The 24,202-nt window shown below is 35.9% G+C and overlaps 4 protein-coding genes and 1 long non-coding RNA gene across 8 annotated transcripts in view; 1 reads left to right on the plus strand and 4 right to left on the minus strand.

Moving 5' to 3' along the window:
* Nucleotides 1-11,943, minus strand: part of LOC147533607 (F-box/FBD/LRR-repeat protein At3g14710-like) — a 52,562-nt gene extending 40,619 nt beyond the window's left edge. The window contains exon 1 of the mRNA XM_086648412.1: nucleotides 11,909-11,943. The gene's annotated coding sequence lies outside the window, so the exon portion shown is untranslated. The remainder of the gene's footprint in view (nucleotides 1-11,908) is intronic.
* Nucleotides 7,638-12,025, minus strand: LOC147533612 (uncharacterized). 2 transcript variants are annotated; one of them, XM_086648414.1, is made up of 3 exons: nucleotides 11,991-12,025; nucleotides 9,523-11,909; nucleotides 7,638-8,020 (listed from the first exon to the last, which is right to left on the minus strand). In XM_086648414.1, exon 2 carries the CDS (start codon nucleotides 11,238-11,240, stop codon nucleotides 9,951-9,953), a length of 1,290 nt encoding a protein of 429 aa, XP_086504540.1. In that variant the 5' UTR covers nucleotides 11,241-11,909; nucleotides 11,991-12,025; the 3' UTR covers nucleotides 7,638-8,020; nucleotides 9,523-9,950. The 2 variants fall into 2 exon arrangements, with proteins under 2 accessions (XP_086504540.1, XP_086504539.1); XM_086648413.1 differs by lacking the exon at nucleotides 11,991-12,025 and having other exon boundaries at nucleotides 9,523-11,941.
* A 251-nt stretch (nucleotides 12,026-12,276) lies between these two features.
* LOC147533613 (uncharacterized) lies at nucleotides 12,277-13,625 on the plus strand. Its single transcript, XR_015227744.1, has 2 exons — nucleotides 12,277-12,754; nucleotides 13,481-13,625. It is a non-coding gene; the product is annotated as an uncharacterized LOC147533613 (long non-coding RNA).
* On the minus strand, nucleotides 13,513-16,661 carry LOC147533614 (protein BASIC PENTACYSTEINE6-like). 3 transcript variants are annotated; one of them, XM_086648417.1, is made up of 3 exons: nucleotides 16,409-16,661; nucleotides 14,954-15,159; nucleotides 13,513-14,746 (listed from the first exon to the last, which is right to left on the minus strand). In XM_086648417.1, the coding sequence occupies exons 2-3, from the start codon at nucleotides 15,020-15,022 to the stop codon at nucleotides 13,835-13,837; spliced, it is 981 nt and encodes a 326-aa protein (XP_086504543.1). In that variant the 5' UTR covers nucleotides 15,023-15,159; nucleotides 16,409-16,661; the 3' UTR covers nucleotides 13,513-13,834. The 3 variants fall into 3 exon arrangements, with proteins under 3 accessions (XP_086504543.1, XP_086504544.1, XP_086504542.1); XM_086648418.1 differs by having other exon boundaries at nucleotides 15,561-16,634; XM_086648416.1 differs by having other exon boundaries at nucleotides 14,954-16,661.
* A 1,440-nt stretch (nucleotides 16,662-18,101) lies between these two features.
* LOC147533615 (putative apyrase 1) lies at nucleotides 18,102-22,622 on the minus strand. The gene is made up of 9 exons (XM_086648419.1): nucleotides 21,952-22,622; nucleotides 21,558-21,686; nucleotides 21,417-21,473; nucleotides 21,211-21,303; nucleotides 20,091-20,296; nucleotides 19,609-19,700; nucleotides 18,969-19,186; nucleotides 18,665-18,854; nucleotides 18,102-18,557 (listed from the first exon to the last, which is right to left on the minus strand). The coding sequence occupies exons 1-9, from the start codon at nucleotides 22,264-22,266 to the stop codon at nucleotides 18,442-18,444; spliced, it is 1,416 nt and encodes a 471-aa protein (XP_086504545.1). The 5' UTR covers nucleotides 22,267-22,622; the 3' UTR covers nucleotides 18,102-18,441.
* Nucleotides 22,623-24,202: the final 1,580 nt, after the last annotated feature.

Below are 24,202 nucleotides of genomic sequence, written 5' to 3' on the forward strand. Positions count from 1 at the left end.
ATCCCCAGAATTTGTCTTCATAATAAGAGTCTCTATGTTAGGAGATATCTCAAGTAAGTGTGATATTACATTGATGGAGTCTCTCAGAAGCCATGTCGAGATGGTCAAACAAGTAAGGTTACGAAACTCAAGTAGATTTTCTAATAATGACGGAGCTTCTGAGAGTAACATGATGACTAAAGGTGATAACGTCAGTACTTCCACATTATGAAAAGCTCTAAGTAACTTAACAATTTGTGGTAAATATAATTTTCTCTTCTCATCATCAATATTTGGTGCTTCACACACATAAGTATTTGTTTTTTCGGCGAAACTGAAGTCAATATTAGCATTGACTAATGTGCTAAAACTCCCTATATCAAAGTATTTCCACTTGAGACTATAACACTGATATGATATGAGATTTGGAGCATATAACTTGATCGATTCAGCGGCTCCGCCATAAATTTTCAAATGCTTAAGTTGAAGACCACAAATATCAAGGATGTTGTCACCAAACTCACAGTTTTCTAAGGACAATAATTCAAGAAGTGGACAACTCGAGAACATACTGTTAAGGGCATCAGTCTCACCTTCAAGACGATATAGAACAAGTTTCTTGAGCTTAGGTAAAAACATTGATCCATCTTGTATACAAACTTTAGGATCATCACAAGTTTTCAACTCAAATGTCTCCAATGATTCGCAGATCACGGATTGAAATTCAAGAGACCTTTGAATTTTTGAATGATATGAATAATAAGTATGAAATGTAGGATAAAAAAATCTGAATGACAAGAGATTAGAAGCATTTATGTTTATAGTACATATTTTTTGGTTGTATGCGGAGTCGTCTTTAGGGGGTTCTTCGGGGTCGTCTTCAGGGGGTTCTTCGGGGTCGTCTTCAGGGGGTTCTTCGGGGTCGTCTTCGGGGACAATGTATTCGTCTTCGGGGTCGTCTTCGGGGTTGTCTTCGGGGACAATGTATTGACACCAAGACATTTTTAAATGCTTAAGATGGGGAGAAGATATCTCAAGGTTGGTTTGATTGAATATGCATCTATCAAATGACAATGACTCAAGAACATGACAATTCAACAAGATCTTCTTAATATCATCATCTTCATCTAGACGAAACCCTCCAAGAGTAAGTTTCTCTAGCCTAGGTAAACTTATTGAATTCGGTATTTCAAGCTTTGGAAAATTATAATCACTATACTCATATTTCAACTTTAATATCCTCAACGATTTCAAAGTGAATATGGTATCAAGAGGTAATTGATATTTTATGTCACCTCTGAGATATTCAAGATTTAGTACTTCAAGGTTGTTGGTTTCAATAAATTTAAGAAGATGACCTCGAAGGTTAAAAGAAGAGTCACGACTTAAACAAAAAAATGAAATAGGACAAGGATCGTCAAGATGATTTAAAACGTTATCAACAAAACGATTAAACTTAATCTCATCGTGATTATATGTGATTCGGAAATTTAGAAGTGGAAGAGATTTCCAAACATACCTCCATCTTTTAGATAAAATACAAGTCTTGATGGTTTCTCTCAACTCAACAAAAGAGAGAATACGATGAATAATGTCTAGTGGTAACTCACTAATCCTGTCTTCTCCATCATCTACTTTTTTTTCTTCTTCTTCTTCTTCTACTTTGTCCCACCAGAACATCTTATTATTTTAGGAGCTACTACGAATTAATTAGTACTAGGGTTCCTCCTCCCGATTTATATAGAAGCAGCAAAACCCTAACTTGTTGATCAAGTTAAATCCTAAAATCATGCCTTAAAAAGTGATCACGAAATCAGATTCTATTCTCGTACAAAATCTTTGTGACATTTAGCAACGCTTACCGATGGTTGGGGGCGTTCTCAAAAAGCAAAAAAACTGGAGGCGCCTTTGAATTTTTGAATCATATGAATAATAAGTATGAAATGTAGGATAAAGAAATCTGAATGACAAGAGATTAGAAGCATTTATGTTTATAGTACATATTTGTTGGTCGTATGCGGAGTCGTCTTCAGGGGGGTTTTCGGGGTCTTCTTCGGGGTCGTATTCGGGGAAAATGTATTGACACCAAGCCATTTTTAAATGCTTAAGATGGGGAGAAGATATCTCAAGGTTGGTTTGATTGAATATGCATCTATCAAATGACAATGACTCAAGAACATGACAATTCAACAAGATCTTCTTAATATCATCATCTTCATCCAGCCGAAACCCTTCGAGAGTAAGTTTCTCTAGCCTAGGTAAACTTATTGAATTCCGTATGTCAAGCTTTGGAAAACTATAAAGACTACTATACTTATATTTCAACTTTAATATCCTCAACGATTTCGAAGTGAATATGGTATCAAGAGGTAATTGACATTTTATGTCACCTCCGAGATTTTCAAGATTTAGTACTTCAAGGTTGTTGGTTTCAATAAAGTTAAGAAGATGACCTCGAAGTGTACAAGAAGAGTCACAACTTAAACAAAAAAATGAAATAGGACAAGGATCGTCAAGATGATTTAAAATGTTATCAACAAAACGATTAAACTTAATCTCATCGTGATTATATGTGATTCGGAAATTTAGAAGTGGAAGAGATTTCCAAACATACCTCCATCTTTTAGATAAAATACAAGTCTTGATGATGGCTTCTCTCAACTCAACAAAAGAGAGAATACGATGAATAATATCTAGTGGTAACTCACTAATCCTGTCTTCTACTTTTTCTTCTTCTTCTTCTTCTACTTTGTCCCACCAGAACATCTTATTATTTTAGGAGCTACTACGAATTAATTAGTACTAGGGTCCCCTTCCTCCTTTATATAGAAGCAGCAAAACCCTAACTTGTTGATAAGTTAAATCCTAAAATCATGCCTTAAAAAGTGATCACGAAATCAGATTCTATTCTCGTACAAAATCTTTGTGACATTTAGCAACGCTTACCGATGGTTGGGGGCGTTCTCAAAAAGCAAAAAAAAAAAAAACGTGAGGCGCCTATAGAACTTTATTTCTTGAGGCTCTGTGACTTCTTTTATCTACTACCCCCATCGAACATAATCTAAGCATTTTTCGGAGTTGTGGCGTCCATCCCATTTTGGCCCAAAGTACATATAACTCAAGTCATTTATATTCATTTGCAAGTATAATTCCATCATATTTCAACATGTGCAGTAACAGACTACTAGTATCATTTCTCGTTAAGTACTTAGTTAAAATTACCAAGAATTCCACTTTTAGATGATGTGCTCAATCAAGATGGTTACTCTCCATGGATCAGCAAACCATTAAAACACATACAGGGTTAATCCAATATGATCGGAACCCGTATCGTGGATTAGCCGGCTTCCACTTGAATTATATGATCGAAGAGAAAGAAAAACTCCCAGAATTGGTACAAGATAAAATGTTTCGGAAGAAATTGTAGAAGTTCAAAATTTCATTCAATCAAACCAATTCTGCTTTTTGCTACTTTCTCATTTTTCTCTACATTCTTCTAACATCAGTTTAGGTTATACAAAAAAAACAAATGCATGTACCCACGCACTACCATCTCCTTCTTTACACCCCACAAAGGTCCATAGTTTTACCTTGCCAGTTGCTCCTTCATGAAACCAACAAAAAAGAGACAAAATCTCATGGAAGAAGCAACATTCATCATCTAACTATCTATGTATCTGTTTTAGTAGCTACCATTTTAACACTCAAAACAAGATCATAAATCAACCCCTTGCCAGCCTCTACTTGATGGTGATGTAGCGATTTGTTCCGTGTTTGGCCCAGTGATCCTTGAGATCAAGTGGCACCGAAATATCGTAGCCTTCTGCAGATAGTCGACTTGAGTAGTTTTTGGAAAGCAGGTCCACTCATCTTTCTTCCGCCAAGTCGAGTGTGTCTTTTGTTAGGAATTCCAGGCAAAGGGTACATAGACAAAGTAGTTGTGCAGGAAGCAGATTGCCAACCCCCTTGCCCCCATTTATAGCATTGGCGAGCTATACCTGTGCACGAGCAAACTGCTGGCGACATGAATAAATCATTAATGGTGTGTTTGGTTGCAGGATTCCTAAGTAGGATTCCTATCAAAAGTGGAATTTGGTAGGAATCATGAATCCTTGGTCTGTTTGGCTACCAAGAATCCTAGGACTCTTGAATCCTAAGGATTCCTAATTCCAAAAATTGTATTGGACCAAAATCCCACCTTACCCCCTAGGATTTGCTAGGATTTTGGATTAATGAACCTAAATTTCAAACTTAAAATCAACAAAAAAATATTTCCTTCTACAAAATCATTATTTTTTTTCAAAATCATTATTTTTTTCAAAAATCATATTTTTTCTAAAGACTTTTAAAAATACTCAAATAATAATAAATTATAGAATTCTTAGTTGCCAAACAAGCCAAAAAATACTACTAGGATTCATGAATCCGTGGAATCATGAATCCTAAGGACTTATGAATCCGCGGATTCATGATTCCGCCATCCAAACACACCATAAAGTTAATCTCAAAAACGCCACGATTGTTACCTTCAGATCCATTCTTTTGACCTCCATCTTCGCCCATATACTGCTCAGACGGTTTGGCAACTGTTACTCGGCATTTCAAATCCTTACCTCGTTTTCTACTCTTCTTTGGATTTGATGCATTTTTTGATGAAACTGCCTGGAATTCTTTTGGTCGCCTACCTCTCCTAGGTTTGATAGGTTCAGGGCCGGAGGATAATGGGATCCCAAAATATTTTAGGTTATGGTTTTCTTTCAAAACTGGTCATGGTTTATATGTGTTTTGACCCAAATATTTATATACAGGATCGCAGTTGGAGTTGTTGCTAAACTAGTGGGTGTAGATAGTTATGGAACTTGTTCTTAACCCCATTTTTGGATCTTTTTAGTTCCTATTTTCATGCTTTTTTAATATAGTTTTTTCTTTCTTTTAATGTTTGGTATCATTGTTGGTGCGATTTCCTCCTGATTTTTCTTGGATCATGACAAATGACTCTAGTAGCAAATGTGATCGCTGAGGCAAATGATCAATACAGTATATAAGTTCCAAAGGAGAAATAAGACGTCTTTGGGTCAATACGATTTCGTCATCTTAAAGGAGTTTATTTTTCCTTAAATATTCCGCTTGAATGACACACCGAGGCTTATCAGATGAATTGAGGAAGAAAGTGGGTGATCAAAAAGAAACATCTAGTCTCCACTTTTGCCACTTAGGGTACTTAGGTTGAAGCCCAAATAGTGCAAGGTCTTGTTCCTCGTCCTGAAGGCTTCTTGATCAGAAAGCCTCAAATCTTGCTAAGATTGAGCTCCTGCCTATAATATTGGCTCGCCCAAGTGATGCGAAACTAACTCATACCCACCTATTTAAACACTGGGGCCTTCAGTCGAAACCTTGTGGAATCCGATTATACGGTGAATTTAAGAAAGATTGCAAGTCTGAAGGCCAATTTGCTTTTCTTGGAAGGCAAGATCATTCTCATTAGATCAAGCCAAATAGCTTTACCCATTAGTTATCTTTCTATATTCACCGTGCCAGCTTTGATATTCATGACCTTAAAAGAAAAGCCGTCCTCTAGAAATACGGCGTATTGAAGCAAAAGCATAAAGATTACAAAGATCTTCTGAGTGACGAGGATCTCTTCAAGTAGAAAAAGATCGGGAAAGATTTATGTAATAACTTCGTTCCAAACAAATCTATACTTGTCAATCTGCAGCTACCGGTGGGCGAGAAACTGTTCTTTAGGAAGTCCCCTTGACTTGGAATCTTTTGCTAGCATTTTTTTGGTTGAGAGCTCTATAATAATCACCTAATGAACAGATACCAAGTATAACAATGATCCAGAAACAAAAAGTAAAGGCCAATAAACCCCAGAGACTGTCTTCCAAATATGAGATTCTCCAACCATAGAACCAATTTCAACTAGGAGGTCAGATTTATCTGAATCACGGCAGAGCCCATCACTTTTGTAGTTTTTCTGTTGCTGCTGCTGGTGTTGCCATTGTTGCAATTTATAGTTTCTGAGTTCGCTCTTGTTGCAAACTAGCATAAGTTGATTGAATCTCACGAAAAATTTCGTCACTACTTTTCTTCATTTCCTTGTGTATTTGAATCGAACTCTCGTCGAAAGATGCAGCAGTTGAGCAGAGTTCATGAAACAATTTTTCACAAAGTTCCCTCTTTCTTTGGATATCCTGAATCCTATACTCATTTACAGCTGCAATTTTGACACAGGGTAAGTATATAATGTGAGACTACTCGATACATATAAAGAAACACAAGAAGTACTCTGATATAAATAAGGAGTGAACATTTATATGAATTGGGTTACACATCTTCGGGTGAGGGACAGTTACGTACCAAGACATGTAACCTTCTCCGGTTTCACCAAAAGTAGTGACAGGGACACGACAAGACAAATCAGACCATTCACCGAGTAATATCTAAATTAAGAGAAAAAAACACTACCTAACTGCGATTTCACTAAGTCATTTAATCACGTCTTTGCAATTTTCCTCTAATCATGATCATTTGTTTCACCTACAAAAGAAAAACGAAAAGATTGATCCATTACTAATAGTTCTCACTCCCCAATAAACAACCTTCATCAATGGGTTATGAGTGTGGGAAAAACGTCGGTGATCTTGTGTATGTGTGAAACACGTGCGCACACTTTCTTTTTTTAATTTAATTTTTTTTTCCTTTCGAAATTATGGGATGGTTCTCTATCTACAGAGGACCACCCCAATATGGACCGTCAGATTAGCTCCAACAACTAGACCAGACAAATTCCCCACATGACCGTTGGAACCCCAAGGGGTCACGTGGGGAAAGCCCTTAGTCGACTCTACGTTAAGAATCCATTGAGGGCTTCCTTAGGGCTGAGTAGAGGCTAAGCCCTAAGGATACCAAGTTAGACCATTTGAATTTAGGCCTCAGCCCCGTGGGTTAGAGTAGAGTTGCTCTAATCAACACAACTTTTGGATTTCAACCACGAAAAAAAAAAGAAATTTTCAATGAAACGCCCAAAAATGGCCAAATAGGAAAGAAATTTCTGGGAAAAACAATTTTACAAAAAACTCACCTTTTGAACGGTTGACAAAATATATAAGTATGTAGTTATCAAGAAAGTTATATATTTTTTGTAATCCTCTTTTTACCCTTCTATGTTAACAACATATATAATTATATCCTTATAAACTGTTGACTACATATATAATAATGATCTGACTTCTTATAAAATGTTGACAACATATATAATTATGTTGTTAACAACATATATATTGCAGTGGCTAAAATATTATTTGTCCGTTCATGGGCTTTTTAAATACAATGAGTAATATGCATGACATTTTAATTTTATCCATAGACAAATTAACAAATGCATTAGTCTAAATGTTTTTGTCGAAAGCAAAACAAAAAAAAATGTGAAAATCATTTCTTTTTTCACAAGACAAATCGAAAAATGCTTTAGCAAAAACGTTAGTGCCAGTTAATGTGTTTGTCAAATGCAAAGGACAAATTGAAAAACATTTTTGCGATTATTGAGCAAAAACAAATTTGTTCAGAAATTTACAAAATTGTTGAAAGCAGACTAAGATTTGTTCAGAAAATTTTTCGAAAAAAAAATCGCGTTGATTTGTATGGGAATTGTAGTAGAGACGAATTCGACCGCAAGTTTCATTTCGAGAGTGAAATTGTACTTTTATGAAATAATTTTTTTCAAATATTATTCCAGATTGGGTTTGGTTTTCTAATAGCTTTTGGGTTTTTAATTCCTGAATATAGTCAATCAAGCACAAAACCCTAATAGCTTCTTCGTCATCAACTTATTATTTCAGATTGGGTCTGGTTTTCCATAGTGATTGACTTGAACTTGAATAGCTTCTTCGTCATCAACATAAATTTAAAAAGAATGGTGAGGTCGTCAGTATGACAACCTCAAGAAAGAGGATTAATGATGTCATCCGGTACATTGACAAAGGTAGACATTTTTGAAATCCAATACTTCATGTGAAGGAATCAGACAAACACAGGCATTCTAAGGGGGGGTATTGGATTGAGACTTTCGCGGACATTTGAGAGTCCGCGAAAGTCCGAGGCATTCAAATCCAGACATTTGAGAGTCCACGAAAGTCTGAGGCATTCAAATCCAGACATTTGAGAGTCCACGAAAGTCTTAGGCATTCAAATCCAGACATTTGAGAGTCTATGAAAGTCCGAGGCATTCGATTGTCTTCCAAAATGTCCCAGACTTTGGTGGACTTCATAGTTTGATGGATTTTGTGAAGGATTTGGGACAATTTTAGAAGCCAAAATATCTCTCAAAAAACAAGAGACATTTAAAGTCCATCATGTGATCAAACAACAATAATAATATTAAAATAATAAATGTCTACCAAATGTCCACCAATATCCACAAATATTCACAGATGTTTACGAAAGTCGAAAAATATATATTTGAAATGTTAGTATAAATATATTATTTCATGTGATCAAACAACAATAATAATATTAAAATAATAAATGTCTACCAAATGTCCACTAATGTCCACAAATATTCACAGATGTTTACGAAAGTCGAAAAATATATATTTGAAATGATAGTATAAATATATTATTTCATGTGATCAAACAACAATAATAATATTGAAATAATAAATGTCTACCAAATGTCCACTAATGTCCACAAATATTCACAGATGTTTACGAAAGTCGAAAAATATATATTTGAAATGTTAGTATAAATATATTATTTCATGTGATTAAACAATAATAATAATATTAAAATAATAAATGTCTACCAAATGTCCACAAATATTCACAGATGTCTACGAAAGTCAAAAAAAAAGATATATTTGAAACGTTAGTATATATTTTTTGTGATTAAACAATAACATTAAATATATTATTTCATGTGATTAAACAATAATAATAATATTAAAATAATAAATATCTACCAAATGTCCACAAATATTCACAGATGTCTACGAAAGTCGAAAATATATATTTGAAATGTTTAGTATAAATATATTATTTCATGTGATTAAACATTAATAATAATATTAAAATAATAAATGTCTACCAAATGTCCACCAATGTCCAGAAATATTCATAGATGTCTACGAAAGTCGAAAAAAATATATATTTGAAATGTTAGTATAAATATATTATTTCATGTGATTAAACAATAATAATAATATTAAAATAATAAATGTCTACCAAATGTCCACAAATACTCACAGATGTCTACGAAAGTCGAAAAAAAATATATATTTGAAATGTTAGTATAAATATATTATTTCATGTGATTAAACAATAATAATAATATCAAAGTAATAAATGTCTATCTCCAGGACATTTTGTCTATGGATCAAATGTCTTGAAATGTCTATAAAGACATTTTGTCTACAAACTCAATGTCTTGAAAATGTCTATGAAGACATGTTGTCTATAAAAAGTCATCCGAAATGTTTTGAAATGTCTTGAAATGTCTACGGAACATTTTGTCTATGAAAATCTGTGAAAGTCCCAATCCACTACCCCCTAAAATCAACCAGGCTAAAACAATTCAAACCGTTAAAACGAGCCAGATCTAACATAAGAAAAAAATTAACTTCACCCAAGTATGATTTGACTATGTCACATAATCAGAATAAAATTTGAATATTTTAATAGACAACATATTGAAAAAAGATGACTGAAACAAGTATTAGTGCCACCAATTACCAAACCAGGAACTCAACTCCAACCACAATGATGTCCTTGAAGATACAACTTATGCAGATAAATTTTTTCATTAATGAATATTTAGGAGTTCATTAAATGGGTAAGAATTCAAATTACTAGAACATATTATCCTAGATGAAACAATCTGTTTGGGGGGATCAACGTCATCAGTAAAACTATTTTTGTGCTTTACATGAACTCTGAGAAATTTACCATCAATCATAGCCTGCAATTGAAGTTGTTCACGACCAACTGCTAGAGCGTACATGGTTTAAGAAGAATGTTACATATGGAGAGACTCTTTCGAAATCTTCTGCAACCCGAGCAGCTTCCGTTAACTCTTCATTCCGATACAAATATAGTCTAACTTTCCGCAAATTGTTGGCCTTCTTCAACAATACTGTTAGAAACATAAGAGTATCATAACCTTTATAGTTTCGAAGATCTAAAGATATACCTGGACCAGAAATCACGACCTCTTTGAGGTGATGGAAGTTGCATCTCTGGAGCGAGACTTTTATTAGTTTCAGCCTGTTATCATCTCCCGAATTTGTCTTCATAATAAGAGACTCTACGTTACGAGATATCTCAAGTAAGTGTGATATTACATTGATGGAGTCTCTCAAAAGCCATGTCGAGATGTACAAACAAGTAAGGTTACGAAACTCAAGTAGATTTTCTAATAATGACGGAGCTTCTGAGAGTAACATGATGACTAAAGGTGATAACGTCAGTACTTCCACATTATGAAAAGCTCTAAGTAACTTAACAATTTGTGGTAAATACAATTTTCTCTTCTCATCATCAATATTTGGTGCTTCACACACAAAAGTATTTGTTTTTTCGGCGAAACTGAAGTCAATATTAGCATTGACTAATGTGCTAAAACTCCCTATATCAAAGTATTTCCACTTGAGACTATAACACTGATATGATATGAGATTTGGAGCATATAACTTGATCGATTCAACGGCTCCGCCATAAATTTTCAAACGCTTAAGTTGAAGACCACAAATATCAAGGATGTTATCACCAAACTCACAGTTTTCTAAGGACAATAATTCAAGAAGTGGGCAACTCGAGAACATACTGTTAAGGGCATCAGTCTCACCTTCAAAACCACTTAGAACAAGTTTCTTGAGCTTGGGTAAACACATTGATCCATCTTGTATACAAACTTTAGGACCGCCATAAGTTTCCAACTCAAATCTCTCCAATGATTCGCAGATCACGGATTGAAATTCAAGAGACCTTTGAATTTTTGAATGACATGAATAATAAGTATGAAATGTAGGATAAAGGCATCTGAATGACAAGAGATTAGAAGCATTTATGTTTATAGTAGATATTTGTTGGTCGTATGGGGAGTTGTCTTCAGGGGGTTCTTCGGGGTCGTCTTCGGAGACAATGTAGTCTTCGGGGTCAATGTATTGACACCGAGACATTTTTAAATGCTTAAGATGGGGAGGAAGATATCTCAAGGTTGGTTTGATTGAATATGCATCTATCAAATGACAATGACTCAAGAACATGACAATTCAACAAGATCTTCTTAATGTCATCATCTTCATCTAGCCGAAACCCTCTTAGACTAAGTTTCTCTAGCCGAGGTAAACTTATTGAATTGGGTATGTCAAGCTTTGGAAAATCAGAATGGTTATAATCATATTTCAACTTTAATATCCTCAACGATTTCAAAGTGAATATGGTATCAAGAGGTAATTGATATTTTATGTCGTCTCTAGGATTATCAAGATATAGTACTTCAAGGCGGTTGGTTTCAATACATCTAAGAAGATGACCTCGAAGTTTACAAGAAGAGTCACAACTTAAACAAAAACATGAAATAGGACAAGGATGGTCAAGATGATTTAAAACGTTATCAGCAAAACGATTAAACTTAATTTCATCATGAGGATGATTATATGTGATACGGAAATTTAGACGTGGAAGAGATTTCCAAACATACCTCCATCTTTTAGATAAAATACAAGTCTTGATGGCTTCTCTCAACTCAACAGAAGAGAGAATACGATGAATAATATCTAGTGGTAACTCACTAATCCTGTCTTTTTCATCTTCTACTTTTTCTTCTTCTTCTTCTACTTTGTCCCACCAGAACATCTTATTATTTTAGGAGCTACTACGAATTAATTAGTACTAGGGTTCCTCCTCAGGATTTATATAGAAGCAGCAAAACCCTAACTTGTTGATCAAATTAAATCCTAAAATCATGCCTTAAAAAGTGATACGGAATCGGATTTATATAGAAGCAGCAAAACCCTAACTTGTTGATCAAGTTAAATCCTAAAATCATGCCTTAAAAAGTGATCACGAAATCAGATTTCTATTCTCGTACAAAATCTTTGTGACATTTAGCAACGCTTACCGATGGTCGGGGGCGTTCTCAAAAAGCAAAAAAACTAGAGGCGCCTATAGAACTTTATTTCTTGAGGGTCCGTGACTTCTTTTATCTACGTACCCCCATCGAACATCGTCTAAGCATTTTGTGGCGTCCATGCCATTGGGCCCAAAGTACATATAACTCACTCATTTATATTCATTTGCAAGTATAATCCCATCATATATCAACCTTTAACTATCTAGGTTTTCGAGAATAAAAAACAACCTTTAACTATCTAGGGATTCCGGTGAAGGGATCTCCCTTCACCGGATTAGATCTGTTATCCTGTTTCCTCTTCCTCTCCTTTTGCTTTCGTTCCTCCCACCTACCACCATCAATGAAGATGAAAATCAACTACTCATAACCAATACAAGTCTTTATCTTCATATCCATAATAGAATCAACTATATCCCTTCAATCTTCTTTCATTTTTGAGAGAGAAAAGGGTTAACGGGATAGAGGGAGAAATACATAACATTATGGGTGAACATCAAAAGAAGCAGCAAATGACGTGCAACAAGAACAAGGGAAGTCTAAGAAATCATTTCTTCTTCTAGACCTGCTTAGATATATGTAGATCTGATATACATCCTTACATATAGTAGTATTAGATGTTCATAATTATCTATCTTGATTTTCCTAGTCTGTTTTTTTTTGTTGTAATACCTAGTATGTTGTTTTAATTCATCATCATCATTAGGTCTTGTTGTTTTAGATTTCAGGAACAGAGGTGTGCAATTTCGAATTTCATTAACGTGTTGGCGGTTTTTCTAGGGTGAAGGCGGTTTTCCGACGATGAAGGCGGTTTTCCGACGACAAAGGCGGTTTTCCGACGATAGAGGCGGTTTTCCGGCAACAAAGGTGGTTTTCCGGCGAATGTGACGGGAATGTAAATTAGTTTTCTTAAATTGTATTATCAGTTATTTTGGTGACCTTTAGGGTCTTTTCATCCGTGATCTTTTCATCTTTTTTCTATCTTTTTCGTCAGAGTCTAGTCCCATTTCTGTCTTATTCATGAGGTACTTTGCATTTAAAGGTATGCAACTCTCATGAAGTTGGAAGAGAGAAATAACAATTACATCCATGTAAACAATGTGATTTTTATCACTTATGAATGGAAATCGATTCCCGTGGCTTCAAAAAAAACTTATGCAGTAACAGACTACTAGTATCATTTCTCGTTAAGTCCTTTTTTAAAATTACCAAGAATTCCACTTTTAGATGATGTGCTCAATCAAGATGGTTACTCTCCATGGATCAGCAAACCATTAAAACCATACAGGGTTAATCCAATATGATCGAACCCGTATCGTGGATTAGCCAGCTTCCACTTGGATTATATGATCGAAGAGAAAGAAAAACTCCCAGAATTGGTACAAGATAAAACGTATCGGAACAAATTGTAGAAGTTCAAAATTTCATTCAATCAAACCAATTCTGTTTTTTGCTACTTTCTCATTTTTCTCTACATTCTTCTAACATCAGTTTAGGTTATACAAAAAAAAAAAACAAATGCATGTACCCACGCACTACCATCTCCTTCTTTACACCCACAAAGGTCCATAGTTTTACCTTGCCAGTTGCTCCTTCATGAAACCAACAAAAAAGAGACAAAATCTCATGGAAGAAGCAACATTCATCATCTAACTATCTATGTATCTGTTTTAGTAGCTACCATTTTAACACTCAAAACAAGATCATAAATCAACCCCTTGCCAGCCTCTACTTGATGGTGATGTAGCGATTTGTTCCGTGTTTGGCCCAGTGATCCTTGAGATCAAGTGGCACCGAAATATCGTAGCCTTCTGCAGATAGTCGACTGAGTAGTTTTTGGAAAGCAGGTCCACTCATCTTTCTACCGCCAAGTCGAGTGTGTCTTTTGTTAGGAATTCCAGGCAAAGGGTACATAGACAAAGTAGTTGTGCAGCAAGCAGATTGCCAACCCCCTTGCCCCCATTTATAGCATTGGCGAGCTATACCTGTGCACGAGCAAACTGCTGGCGACATGAATAAATCATTAAAGTTAATCTCAAAAACGCCACGATTGTTACCTTCAGATCCATTCTTTTGACCTCCATCTTCGCCCATATACTGCTCAGACGGTTTGGCAACTGTTACTCGGCATTTCAAATCCTTACCTCGTTTTCTACTCTTCTTTGGATTTGATGCATTTTTTGATGAAACTGCCTGGAATTCTTTTGGTCGCCTACCTCTCCTAGGTTTGATAGGTTCAGGGCCGGAGGATAATGGGATCCCTTCACGAATATCTGTGTCTGTTGAAGTGTAAGGAGCTTCATCAGAATGTTGCAGTAGCTGAGGATGCTGTATGTGCTTGGTTCCACGGGGGATTCCAGATCCTGGTTGATATGTGCTAGCACTATTACCACTGACATTAGAGTTCTCTTGATACTCGAGAGCTGCCAAAGCACTGTCCCGTTGCATTAATGCATTATTTCTCTCGGACAAAGCAGCATCTCGCTGATGGATTGCCATATCTCGCTCAGCCAAAGCTACCCTTTTCTCACAGAGTGCCAGATTTCGTTCTTCAATTGCAGTGTCCCTTTCAGCAAGGATGCTCATGAATTTCATAGTCAAGGCATGTTGATCCTTCATCAGTTGCGGAGGAATCATCCACTGAACCAATCAAGATAGTAAGAGGGAACATCAACAGAAGTAGTGATTAAGGAGGAATATGATTGCACGGTGAGACTCGAATCAAGAATTTTGTGAAGTTAATGAATAATTCTTCTTGATTCAGCACATGTGTTCACGCAACAGAAAATTATAATAAAAAAAATGACAACAGAAAAACACTTTCTTGGTGGGAATGCTGCTTCATACCTGATTGTGGAATGATCTATACTGATCCTGTCTGTATCTCCCATTTGCACTGTGTTCATTGTCATCCATGTTAACAGCTAAACTCAGCAATACTGGTGGCTTAGACAAGTTACTATCGCCTATTATGAGCTTAGTATCTTGTTGGTTTAATGCAGGTCACAAGTTCTCTTGAAGTTGAGGATAGAAGAGGATAATTGCAGTCAAATCTGCAAAATAATTGGTAAGGTAGTCAACTTAATGTAGCATAATATGTAATAACAGGTCCCGAACATGAACGAAATACACTTTTGGCGAGTACAACAACTGAAACCTAGGAACCACCCGTGAGTGCTATTTGATCCAGAGAACTAGAAAATCCAACTACAAGAAAATGAAAGCATAGTATTGATGGAAGACAATTAAGCCAGACCATTCCAACTTGATCAGTTTTAAGAAAAGATAGTTTTTCTACATGCAATAAGATGTAATCTTAGGACGCAAACAAACCTTCAACTTTTAGTAAGTAATATCCAATAATTGGTGCACATTGCCATGAATGAATAATGATGCAAGAGGATGCATCCTATTTCGTGACTAAAATGTATAGCCTGCTTGGGCATCTATCTACCTATAAATCTTGCAAACAACCTTCATCTCACATTTAGCCCAATTCCAAGGTTGAACCTCAATAAGATGGAGCAGGTTAAGAAATTTACAACCAAATCGGGTGCATGTCCAATGTGCCTATAAAAACAACCACCCCCTGTGAGAAGCATCCGCCACCCTACAGAAAACGGTGTCATTTCCAATTGAAGATCGAGTCTTCATGAGTCAACTGAGAAGGCAGACTACTCAAGCGCAAAAAACCTAATTTGGGGATGTAATAGTCCCCGTCCCTTGGGCTGCAGAGCCTGGGTTACAGGGTGCATGTTCAAGCTTAGTAAGTTTTGAGGCATTAGATGGGCTTGTGAAGCCCTCACCAGGAATGCATGTATGAAGCAGCCTCATGAGATGGAACTCAACCGAAACAAGCATAGTTTACTAGACAAGATCAAAGTTAAAAACTCAAAATCCATAATGTTATATCACAGAACACTCAACAAAATACCATAGAGAATAATAGCATTTCCTTCTTATTCTAGAATCTACTAGAATCAGATCCAAACAAAAAAAAAAAAGCAAAATGACCAAATCCCCATCTAAACAAACTTCTCCAAACACCAAACCCCTAAATCTAGGGTGTATAATATCTAGAAACATAAAAAAAAAAAAAAAACACAACCAGCTGATAATGAGATATGATAAACAAATGGACATAGGATATTAAGAGATGATGTTTCTTTTTGTCATTTTGAACAGTAAAGAGGAACAGAAAAAAGATTCCAACTTGAGACACTAAAAGAAAGAAAATAATAAAACTGATAAAGGGTATACTCAGAAACTCCATTGAAGGAAAGATGAAAAAGAGAAGCTTACTTCAAAAGCTTAGAAGAAGAAGATGAAGAGACACCAAAGTGTTGAAGCAACTTCTCTTTTTCTTTTACTTACAAAATCGTTTTGTCTGAGAAAATCTTTGAAGGAAGAAAATCTAGTACTGAGATTTGAGAGAGGAAGTAAGTTTAAGGTTCCTTCTTCCAGTTTCTTCCTTCACTTATTTCCCCCATTTTTTTTTTTTTTTTTTTTTGCTTCTCTGTTTTCCCTCGTTTTTTCTACTTGTGTGTTTTTTTTTACAATTTAAAGACCCCACCAAATATCGGATTTAAAAACCGGGGAAAAAAGTTCCGATTTTTATTGTAATTAACCCGTTACACAACATCCCCATTCCCACCCCCACGGCCCCACGGCAGCACGGCTACATAGTTTTTAGACGTTAAGTATCATATTGAATGTGATTAGTCTTTGAGTTTATGGCAAAAATAAATATATGATGACTATGTGATACAACCTTCATTTCTGATTCCTGTGCATCTTTCTTAAAAAGAAAAAACTTAATTTCTAATTAATGTTAAAAAAAAAAACAATAAAGTTTTTCGTGAGTATATAATTTTTTGGGTAAAAAATCACACACCGCTTCTTCCTCTTCTCCTCTCAATTCGTCTACCAGCGCCATCATCTCTCTCTCCTCTCTATGTTGAATCTCTCGCTCTCTCTCTCTCTCTCCTCTTTATGCTAAATTTCTTTCATCTCTCTCTCCTCTCTAAGTTGAACCTCTCTCTACTCTCACTTTGTTTCGATTAAGAGAACTACTTACTTTCGAATGGTGAAGATAGGAGAAAAAGTTGGTTGAAACATTTAGGATATGAGAGAGATTCAGTGGAGAGAAGAGAAATGAAGAAAAAAAAATAGTCTTTCCACATACCAATTTGTGGACGACCTTGCCCGACATAGAGAAGAAATTTTGGTGAGGTGCCGAGAAGAAAAGAAAACTAATTAATTAATGTACGACCTCTGTCGGTTCAATATTATGTTCAACATCGTGTCCCATTAGCCATCACATTGAGTCTGTAATTTTTCTTCAAGTCGGATCTCAGGATCCCAACTTGTACATTGACATCCCAGAGTGTAGACCACAAATTAAAACCTGTCTTAGTTTAAGAGCTCCACCTTTCTTAGTTTAAGAGCTCCACCTTTCGTAAGGTCTTACCTTAAGAGCTCTGACCAATCGTAATTGTACTAAAGAAGCTGTAGCTGCTGACAGTGTTTCGATTTTCTTAAAACAAATAATCTTCTATTCTTTTTTTTTTTGGTAAAGAAATAATCTTCTATTCTGATCCTAGTTTCTACCAGGCAACCAGCAAAATGTACCTAAAAGAAGAGCTTGACTGATCTTGCTCATGGAGGAAGATAAAAAGAATATTGTAAAGAGGGTGTTAATCTAACAAATTGTGACGAATGGAAAACCATTGGAATTTTATAATAAGTAGTGCCTTCAACTGAGATAACATAATGCCATGATTCTAGCATCAATATCCTCCTCCAGTCTCTCTGATACTGAGAATGTATTGTACTGGTTTGATTACAACCTCTTAAAAAGACACCTCTCAAGGTGAATAAAACTCAAACTCATTAATGTCAATCTAATATCATGCTTAAATTTGGGCGAGTCCGCGAAGAGTAACATTTAGTACAAGTAGATCAACCGAAAAATAAGAATTATGGCAAATGGAAAGACGTAAATACGAATTATAAGATGCAAATCAGTAACTAAATCACAATATAGAACTTTTTATCCATAAAATGACTCAAATAAAAGAATATGATGATCTTTTGTGTTGCAAAAGGAAAACCATGAATTTTCTACCTGCAGCTAAAAATTGACATTTCCTGTAATATAAACTACAAATGCACGATGAATCATACTTCCTAACATCTCCCGAAATTGACAAGAAAAAAATCTCTAGTTTATGCTTGAAACTCCATGCGTAATCTCAATGCAAGAAAACACAACTTCGAATAATTCTAAAAATGAAGACTTACAAAGATGAATGGTCCTCGACTTCAACCTAGACTTATTTAGATAATGATGCAACTTCAATCGCACTCCCAAGTGGCCATGCAGCTTCCACTAGGGAATCTCCGTATTTCACTTTCTTCACTAATGTGATTTCTTGCCATGGATCTAAACCTGAGGGAAAAAAAAAACATTACGGGTCAAGAAAATGTTAGAAAAGTTAATATTATACGCGATGTTAGTAATTATAATTATTGACTAAAAGTGTGAAGTTTATGTACCAAATCCATCCACGAGCAGTGTGAATTGATATACAAGGTCCATACATAAATAAGGCAGATTATCTTCCTCAACACCTGAGTATATAGATTTTGCATTTTCCAGTTTTGTCTCACAAGCACGTTTAGCTGCTTCTTCGAACTCTATCGGGCGAACCTTAGCAGTTGAATGCTTTGGATTCACAAAACCAGCCTGTGTGCAGAAGAGAAATCTAGGTAAATACAGCTAAGATGGATAAACCAAATGTTCATTATAAGAAGAGGTAATCTCGATTATCAAGTACAGTAATCATCTGATGATTTTTACCTCGGCAGCACGATCAAAGAAAAATGACGCGACAAAAAGGTTCTTTTGTCCGTCGCCACCACCACCATTCCATATCCCACCAAAGGTGCACTTCATGTGTGTACATGTTGATTCCTTAACTTTGAGTGCCTTGAATGCTTCTCTTTTGCACTTATTCATATCGGAACCAGAAGGAGAAGCTGATGCATCGTATACAGCTCCACCGTATTTGTACGATCCTATAGGAAAAATAAATAGTCAAGATTATCAGAATTGGGTACGAGATGTTGGTTTCAGCGAGTAACAAGGATTTCCCTCTGTGGATGGGGTTTATCCAAATATCTCATGCTTTATTCTTGAAATATTTTAATATTTGAAGCAAGTCAAGAAACTATAAGCATGTCTAATTTCAGGTTCGCAAAAGAGTATGCAATGAGCTAAAACCAACAACACAGGGGAGAATTTAAAACTTCCACCTTTCTTAGTTTCAAGGTTAAGCTGGTTGAACAGTTAAACTAGGTGCTATAACATGCGAGTCTGTGACGAAGTTGATGGTTGTTTCCTATATATTTACTATATCATAGAATAAAAAGGAATATTATATATATATATGTGTGTGTGTGTGTGTTTGTGTGTGTGGAGAAGGCAATGCTGGAGGTACCATGATAGCCAGTCAAGATGCAGGGATTGCCAGAGCCATCTCCTGCCTTGAGGATCTCTGCTCGAGCTGCTAATAATCCATAACGCAAATAACTGCAACATTAGAGCAACAAACTTCACCACTAAAACCAACTTTCAGAAACAAATAATGTCTTTCTATTAAGGGCTTTGTGATTAAAGAACGGCACAGTAGGCACGTAAAAGATAGGAGGAACTGGGCTTTTAGTCCGCCCAACATTTTCAAATTGATTAGTATTGTCAAAAATGCATATTGTAGTTTAGAACTACAAAACATATTCAGAAATGTATATGCAAATTTAAAATAAAAAAGAACGAATAGGCATGCAAATCCAAAATGGCATATAGAAAACGGGCATGCTGATGGACAAATTGAACATCTGATAGTTTTAATTCGACTAACAAATCATGTTTTGATAGTTAATCCGTGAAGCTGCAACATTGATAAGTAAGAAGGATTCAAACCTGTGAACATAAAGGTAGTATTTGTGTCCCTTAAGCAACAGTTCCTTCACATATGTATCTTCCCCATCTGATAATTTTGGAGCTTTTGCAGCAGCCTTTTCTGAGATAGCATATGCCATTTGAACAGATCCACCTCCAAGATCAACTACTCCAACTGTATTGGAATATTTCTTTCCCAATGTCCCCAATAAGTAGTTTATCGTGACCTATGAAATGGAGCTGATTACAACTTAGAATTGTACGGAAAATTGCTCATGTTATAGAAATTCAGAAGACATGCCAAAGAGGTTATGTTCACGTCTAATCTTAAAGAAAGAGGTTATGTTGTTGAGCTCAAGATACCCTAATGAATAGGGTATGATTCTATTTATAATGAAAAGAATGAATTACATATGACTGTTGTACCCTTAACTATACAAGTAAATACAAACATATACAAATCATTCTAACACAGGTAACTTGTCGAGTTGAGTATAATCCAAGATATGAATGAATAAGGAATGATGGTGAAGATGCACCAATATGTAATATTTGTTAACTCAATAATAGTGAAAGTGGAGTTAGAAAGATGGGAGATACCTGACCAACAGGAAATAACAACAAGCATAAAGTGTTAAATTTGGATCTAGTGAAATCAGAGAAAAGGAATTATTGATGTATAACCTAATGTAGTTAGGCAGTGGTGTTTCTCTCCAGCAGTTGATTTCAATAAGAGATTTTAGCTTTCAAAAGTTTGCATATTGTTATCGTGGTGTGCCGAAGAAAAGATGAACTTGAGTATCCATTTTTGTGGGTACGCAGGTAATTGGTGGAAGAGGTATCATCTATTTTGTCATGTGGATTGTATTGATTCTCTATATTTGAATGCTGCTTTTGATTTTGATAAATATAGCGCAAGAACATTGTGTGAATTTCTGGCTACAAATTGACTGGCCACTACCTATGCCATTTATATACACACAATTGTATTCTCTAAAGTAACAATCATAGCAAAACAGTACTTATTCACACATTTAGGTTAGACTAAATCGACTATGAAATTATGAAATACAAACCCAGGTAATGATAGTCGAGCAAAATGTTGCAAAGAAAAAGCTGAGAAAGTAAGTGTCGTACATACCCACTGAAACGCACCTTCTTGAGTTCCATCCAAGACTGTGACCCAATCAGGTTCCGATTTAAACGAACTTTTCTCTTTAAGAAAATCCCTCACCTGTTAGCCAAAGTTCATAAGAGAAAGTTGTTCAGGGTAAGTGATTTTGTAAGTGACGAATAGAGACCACAAGAAATGAACAATAGTTGCAGTTAGAGATGAATGTCACCAACCGATTGTAAAATCCTATCGGACGTGTCGCCTTCCAATTGCCTCAAACCTGCTGTGGCCTATGCAAATAGTGAAATATCAATACCACTCGTGTACCAAGATGAAATACTCAATGCTAAAGCTGAATAGTTATTGAAACCTACCCCAACTCTAACTGGGGTTTTGCTACGTAGCTCTTGAGGAACAACATTTTCCGCTTCCTCCAAAAGAGACTGTAGTGAATTAGCCGCCTCGCGGGGATCACTTGCATAGGCGCTCAAACCAGGTTTTTTCTGCGATATAGAAAATGCATCAATTCAGCTCAAGGTTGATTTGGGCTGATTTTGGGTCTATTTGTGTCCGACAATTCAGGTTCAAATGAGTCAAATTCCCACACCAAAGTAAAATCACAACTTATTAATCGAATTCCTTTTTCTGCTAGTTTAGGATTGAATCAGATCTCCTAATCAATTGAATAAAAAATTCATACCTAAGAGAATAAATCTAACAATCATCAAAATTCAGAAACAATTTTGAAGAAATTGTGCAATTTCATACCTGTACGAAGAGTTCAAGGTCTTTCCCAATTGGAACCAGATTCAAACCATCATTGAAACAGTAGACATGAACTCTGCTACCAGAACTTCCGGCATCAAATATAACGGCGTAACTTTTAGATCCAGTTCTACGATGATTATGCGGTGAAGTGCGACGATTCTGAATTATATCATCGGATGAAAATGACTGAGACATGAAGAATAGAACGAAGGAGATAAGAAGAAGAGGTACAGATATCAAACAGATGATGCTTCTAACTCTGTAGATCTTATCAAACAATGATTCTTGTCTACCTTTCTTCAACATTTTATCCATTTGATGATCTAGATCTACTTGATCTTGATCTTGCTCAAAGTGATTGTGACTTTCTAGTTCTGCTAGTGAAGGTGTTCTATACCTAATCCGTCCGTTTCCGGGTTGAGATTTCCCGGACTGCGAGGTTTCCTGTGAAGGCTCCAGCTCTTCTCTCTCTCTAAAAAACTCTTTCTCTCTCTAAAATGAAGAATTGGATCTTGAAATTCATGCAAACAGTGAAAGTCAGAAAGAAGAGACTGAAAATTGCGTACCGGAGGCAGGAGAAAGTATAGTGACGGAGACTTTTTCAGTATTTATATCTAGTTTATAACACTGACAGCAGTTCCCGCTACTCTTAGTGATCCAGTGCATCGCGTATTTTTCATCCGTTTGGTGTACTCATTAGTTGTATCATTTTTTTCGGATCTAACGGTTGGAAATTTGATAATGATTAATGAGGAATGTTTGTCGGGAAATCCAGTAAATACATGACAGTAGAGTAGAAAAGTCCCTAATCCGTCTGAACATACAGCAGCTTCTCGCGAAGTAGGTCTTCCCACGGGCCACGGGTTGCCCATGAGTCGAACATGTCGAAAACCCATTCACCAATCACCCTCTTGCAAGAGAGCTGTATGTGAGGGTGCAACTCTCCTGGACATACAACTATTTCATATGAACTGAAAAATATGGTCGACATAAAAAATTCATCATAAATTATATTCATCTCTCATTTTGGTCCCTCCCACAACCCTCTGCTGATGTGGCGACATATCATTAGAGTATGTTTTTTCATTATTCTCTCTAATTGCTCCACACTCCAGTGATATGTCGTCACATCAGCAAGGATTGGGGGACGGACCAAAATGGAGGGATGAATAAAATCATTGAAAATTCTTACGTGAACGAAGATGATCAGCCTAAAAGGGTATGGTAAGGCCCAATTCACAACCTAACAAACAATTCTCTTTCTTTTTTCCTTTTTTCCACCTCCAACGCCCCTAACAACCACCTCTTTCACATCTTCATCACCACCGGCTTCTTCATCACCGTCTCTTTCCTTCTACATCAACAACCCACTATCTTCACGCTTCGCCATCATCTTCTTCCTCCATCGACAAAAAAACCATCTTCACCTCCAAAACACCATCACCACCAAGAAGACCACCGTCATTTTTCCTTTCACTCGCGTTAATAAATAAAAACTCATAATCCTTCTTTAATCTGAGGGGATATTTTCTTGTCGCAATGTTCCTTCAACCAATCTCAAAATGAGGAAAGGGAATCGAAAGCTCAGGGTGGAGAAGAGTGAGAAAGGGATAATTGTGCAAAGATGTACATTTTACGGGATAAGTGTGCAAATAGATATCGTGTTATGGACGCACGTGGATTTAGAATTTTTGTCAATTGCACCGCTAGTCCTAGAAATATATATTTTCTTAGATTTGGCCCTTTTGTCTGTGTGTTTTTTTTTACTTGACATTTTGCTTTCTCGGTTTTTTCCTTTTCCACTGATCCCTTTGATTGAAGGAAACAATTGCACGGTTAGAAAAGTTTTTATCTTCTTTAATCGAATATTGTTGAGAGAGAGTCTTTTTTAATATAGACTTGAGGAGAAGTAGATTGTGCTTTGTCAGGGTGATGATGGCGAATCGTGGAGAAGACAAAGATGTCAGTGGAGGTGGTGGTTGTTAATGAAGATGGTTGTAGTTTATAAGGGATGGTGATGGTCGGCGGAGGTGAAGATGGATAGGTGGTGAAGATGAAAAATTATATACTTATTTTTATTGAGTCGCTCGTGATATTGTTACCATTTATTTTTATTTTTCTTTTGCAAATACTACCATTTACTTTGACTGCAAATCTTCCATCCTCACGAGATTTGCGAGTTTCTTTAAATTCACGACACAAGTAAGATAAGAAAGTTTTCCATAAGCATGCAAAAAAGAAGATTGTACAT

This window comes from Eschscholzia californica, unplaced genomic scaffold (genome assembly GCF_041429995.1).
Source record: "Eschscholzia californica isolate CP2 unplaced genomic scaffold, dmEscCali1.0.p SCAF_6, whole genome shotgun sequence".
NCBI lineage: Eukaryota > Viridiplantae > Streptophyta > Magnoliopsida > Ranunculales > Papaveraceae > Eschscholzia > Eschscholzia californica.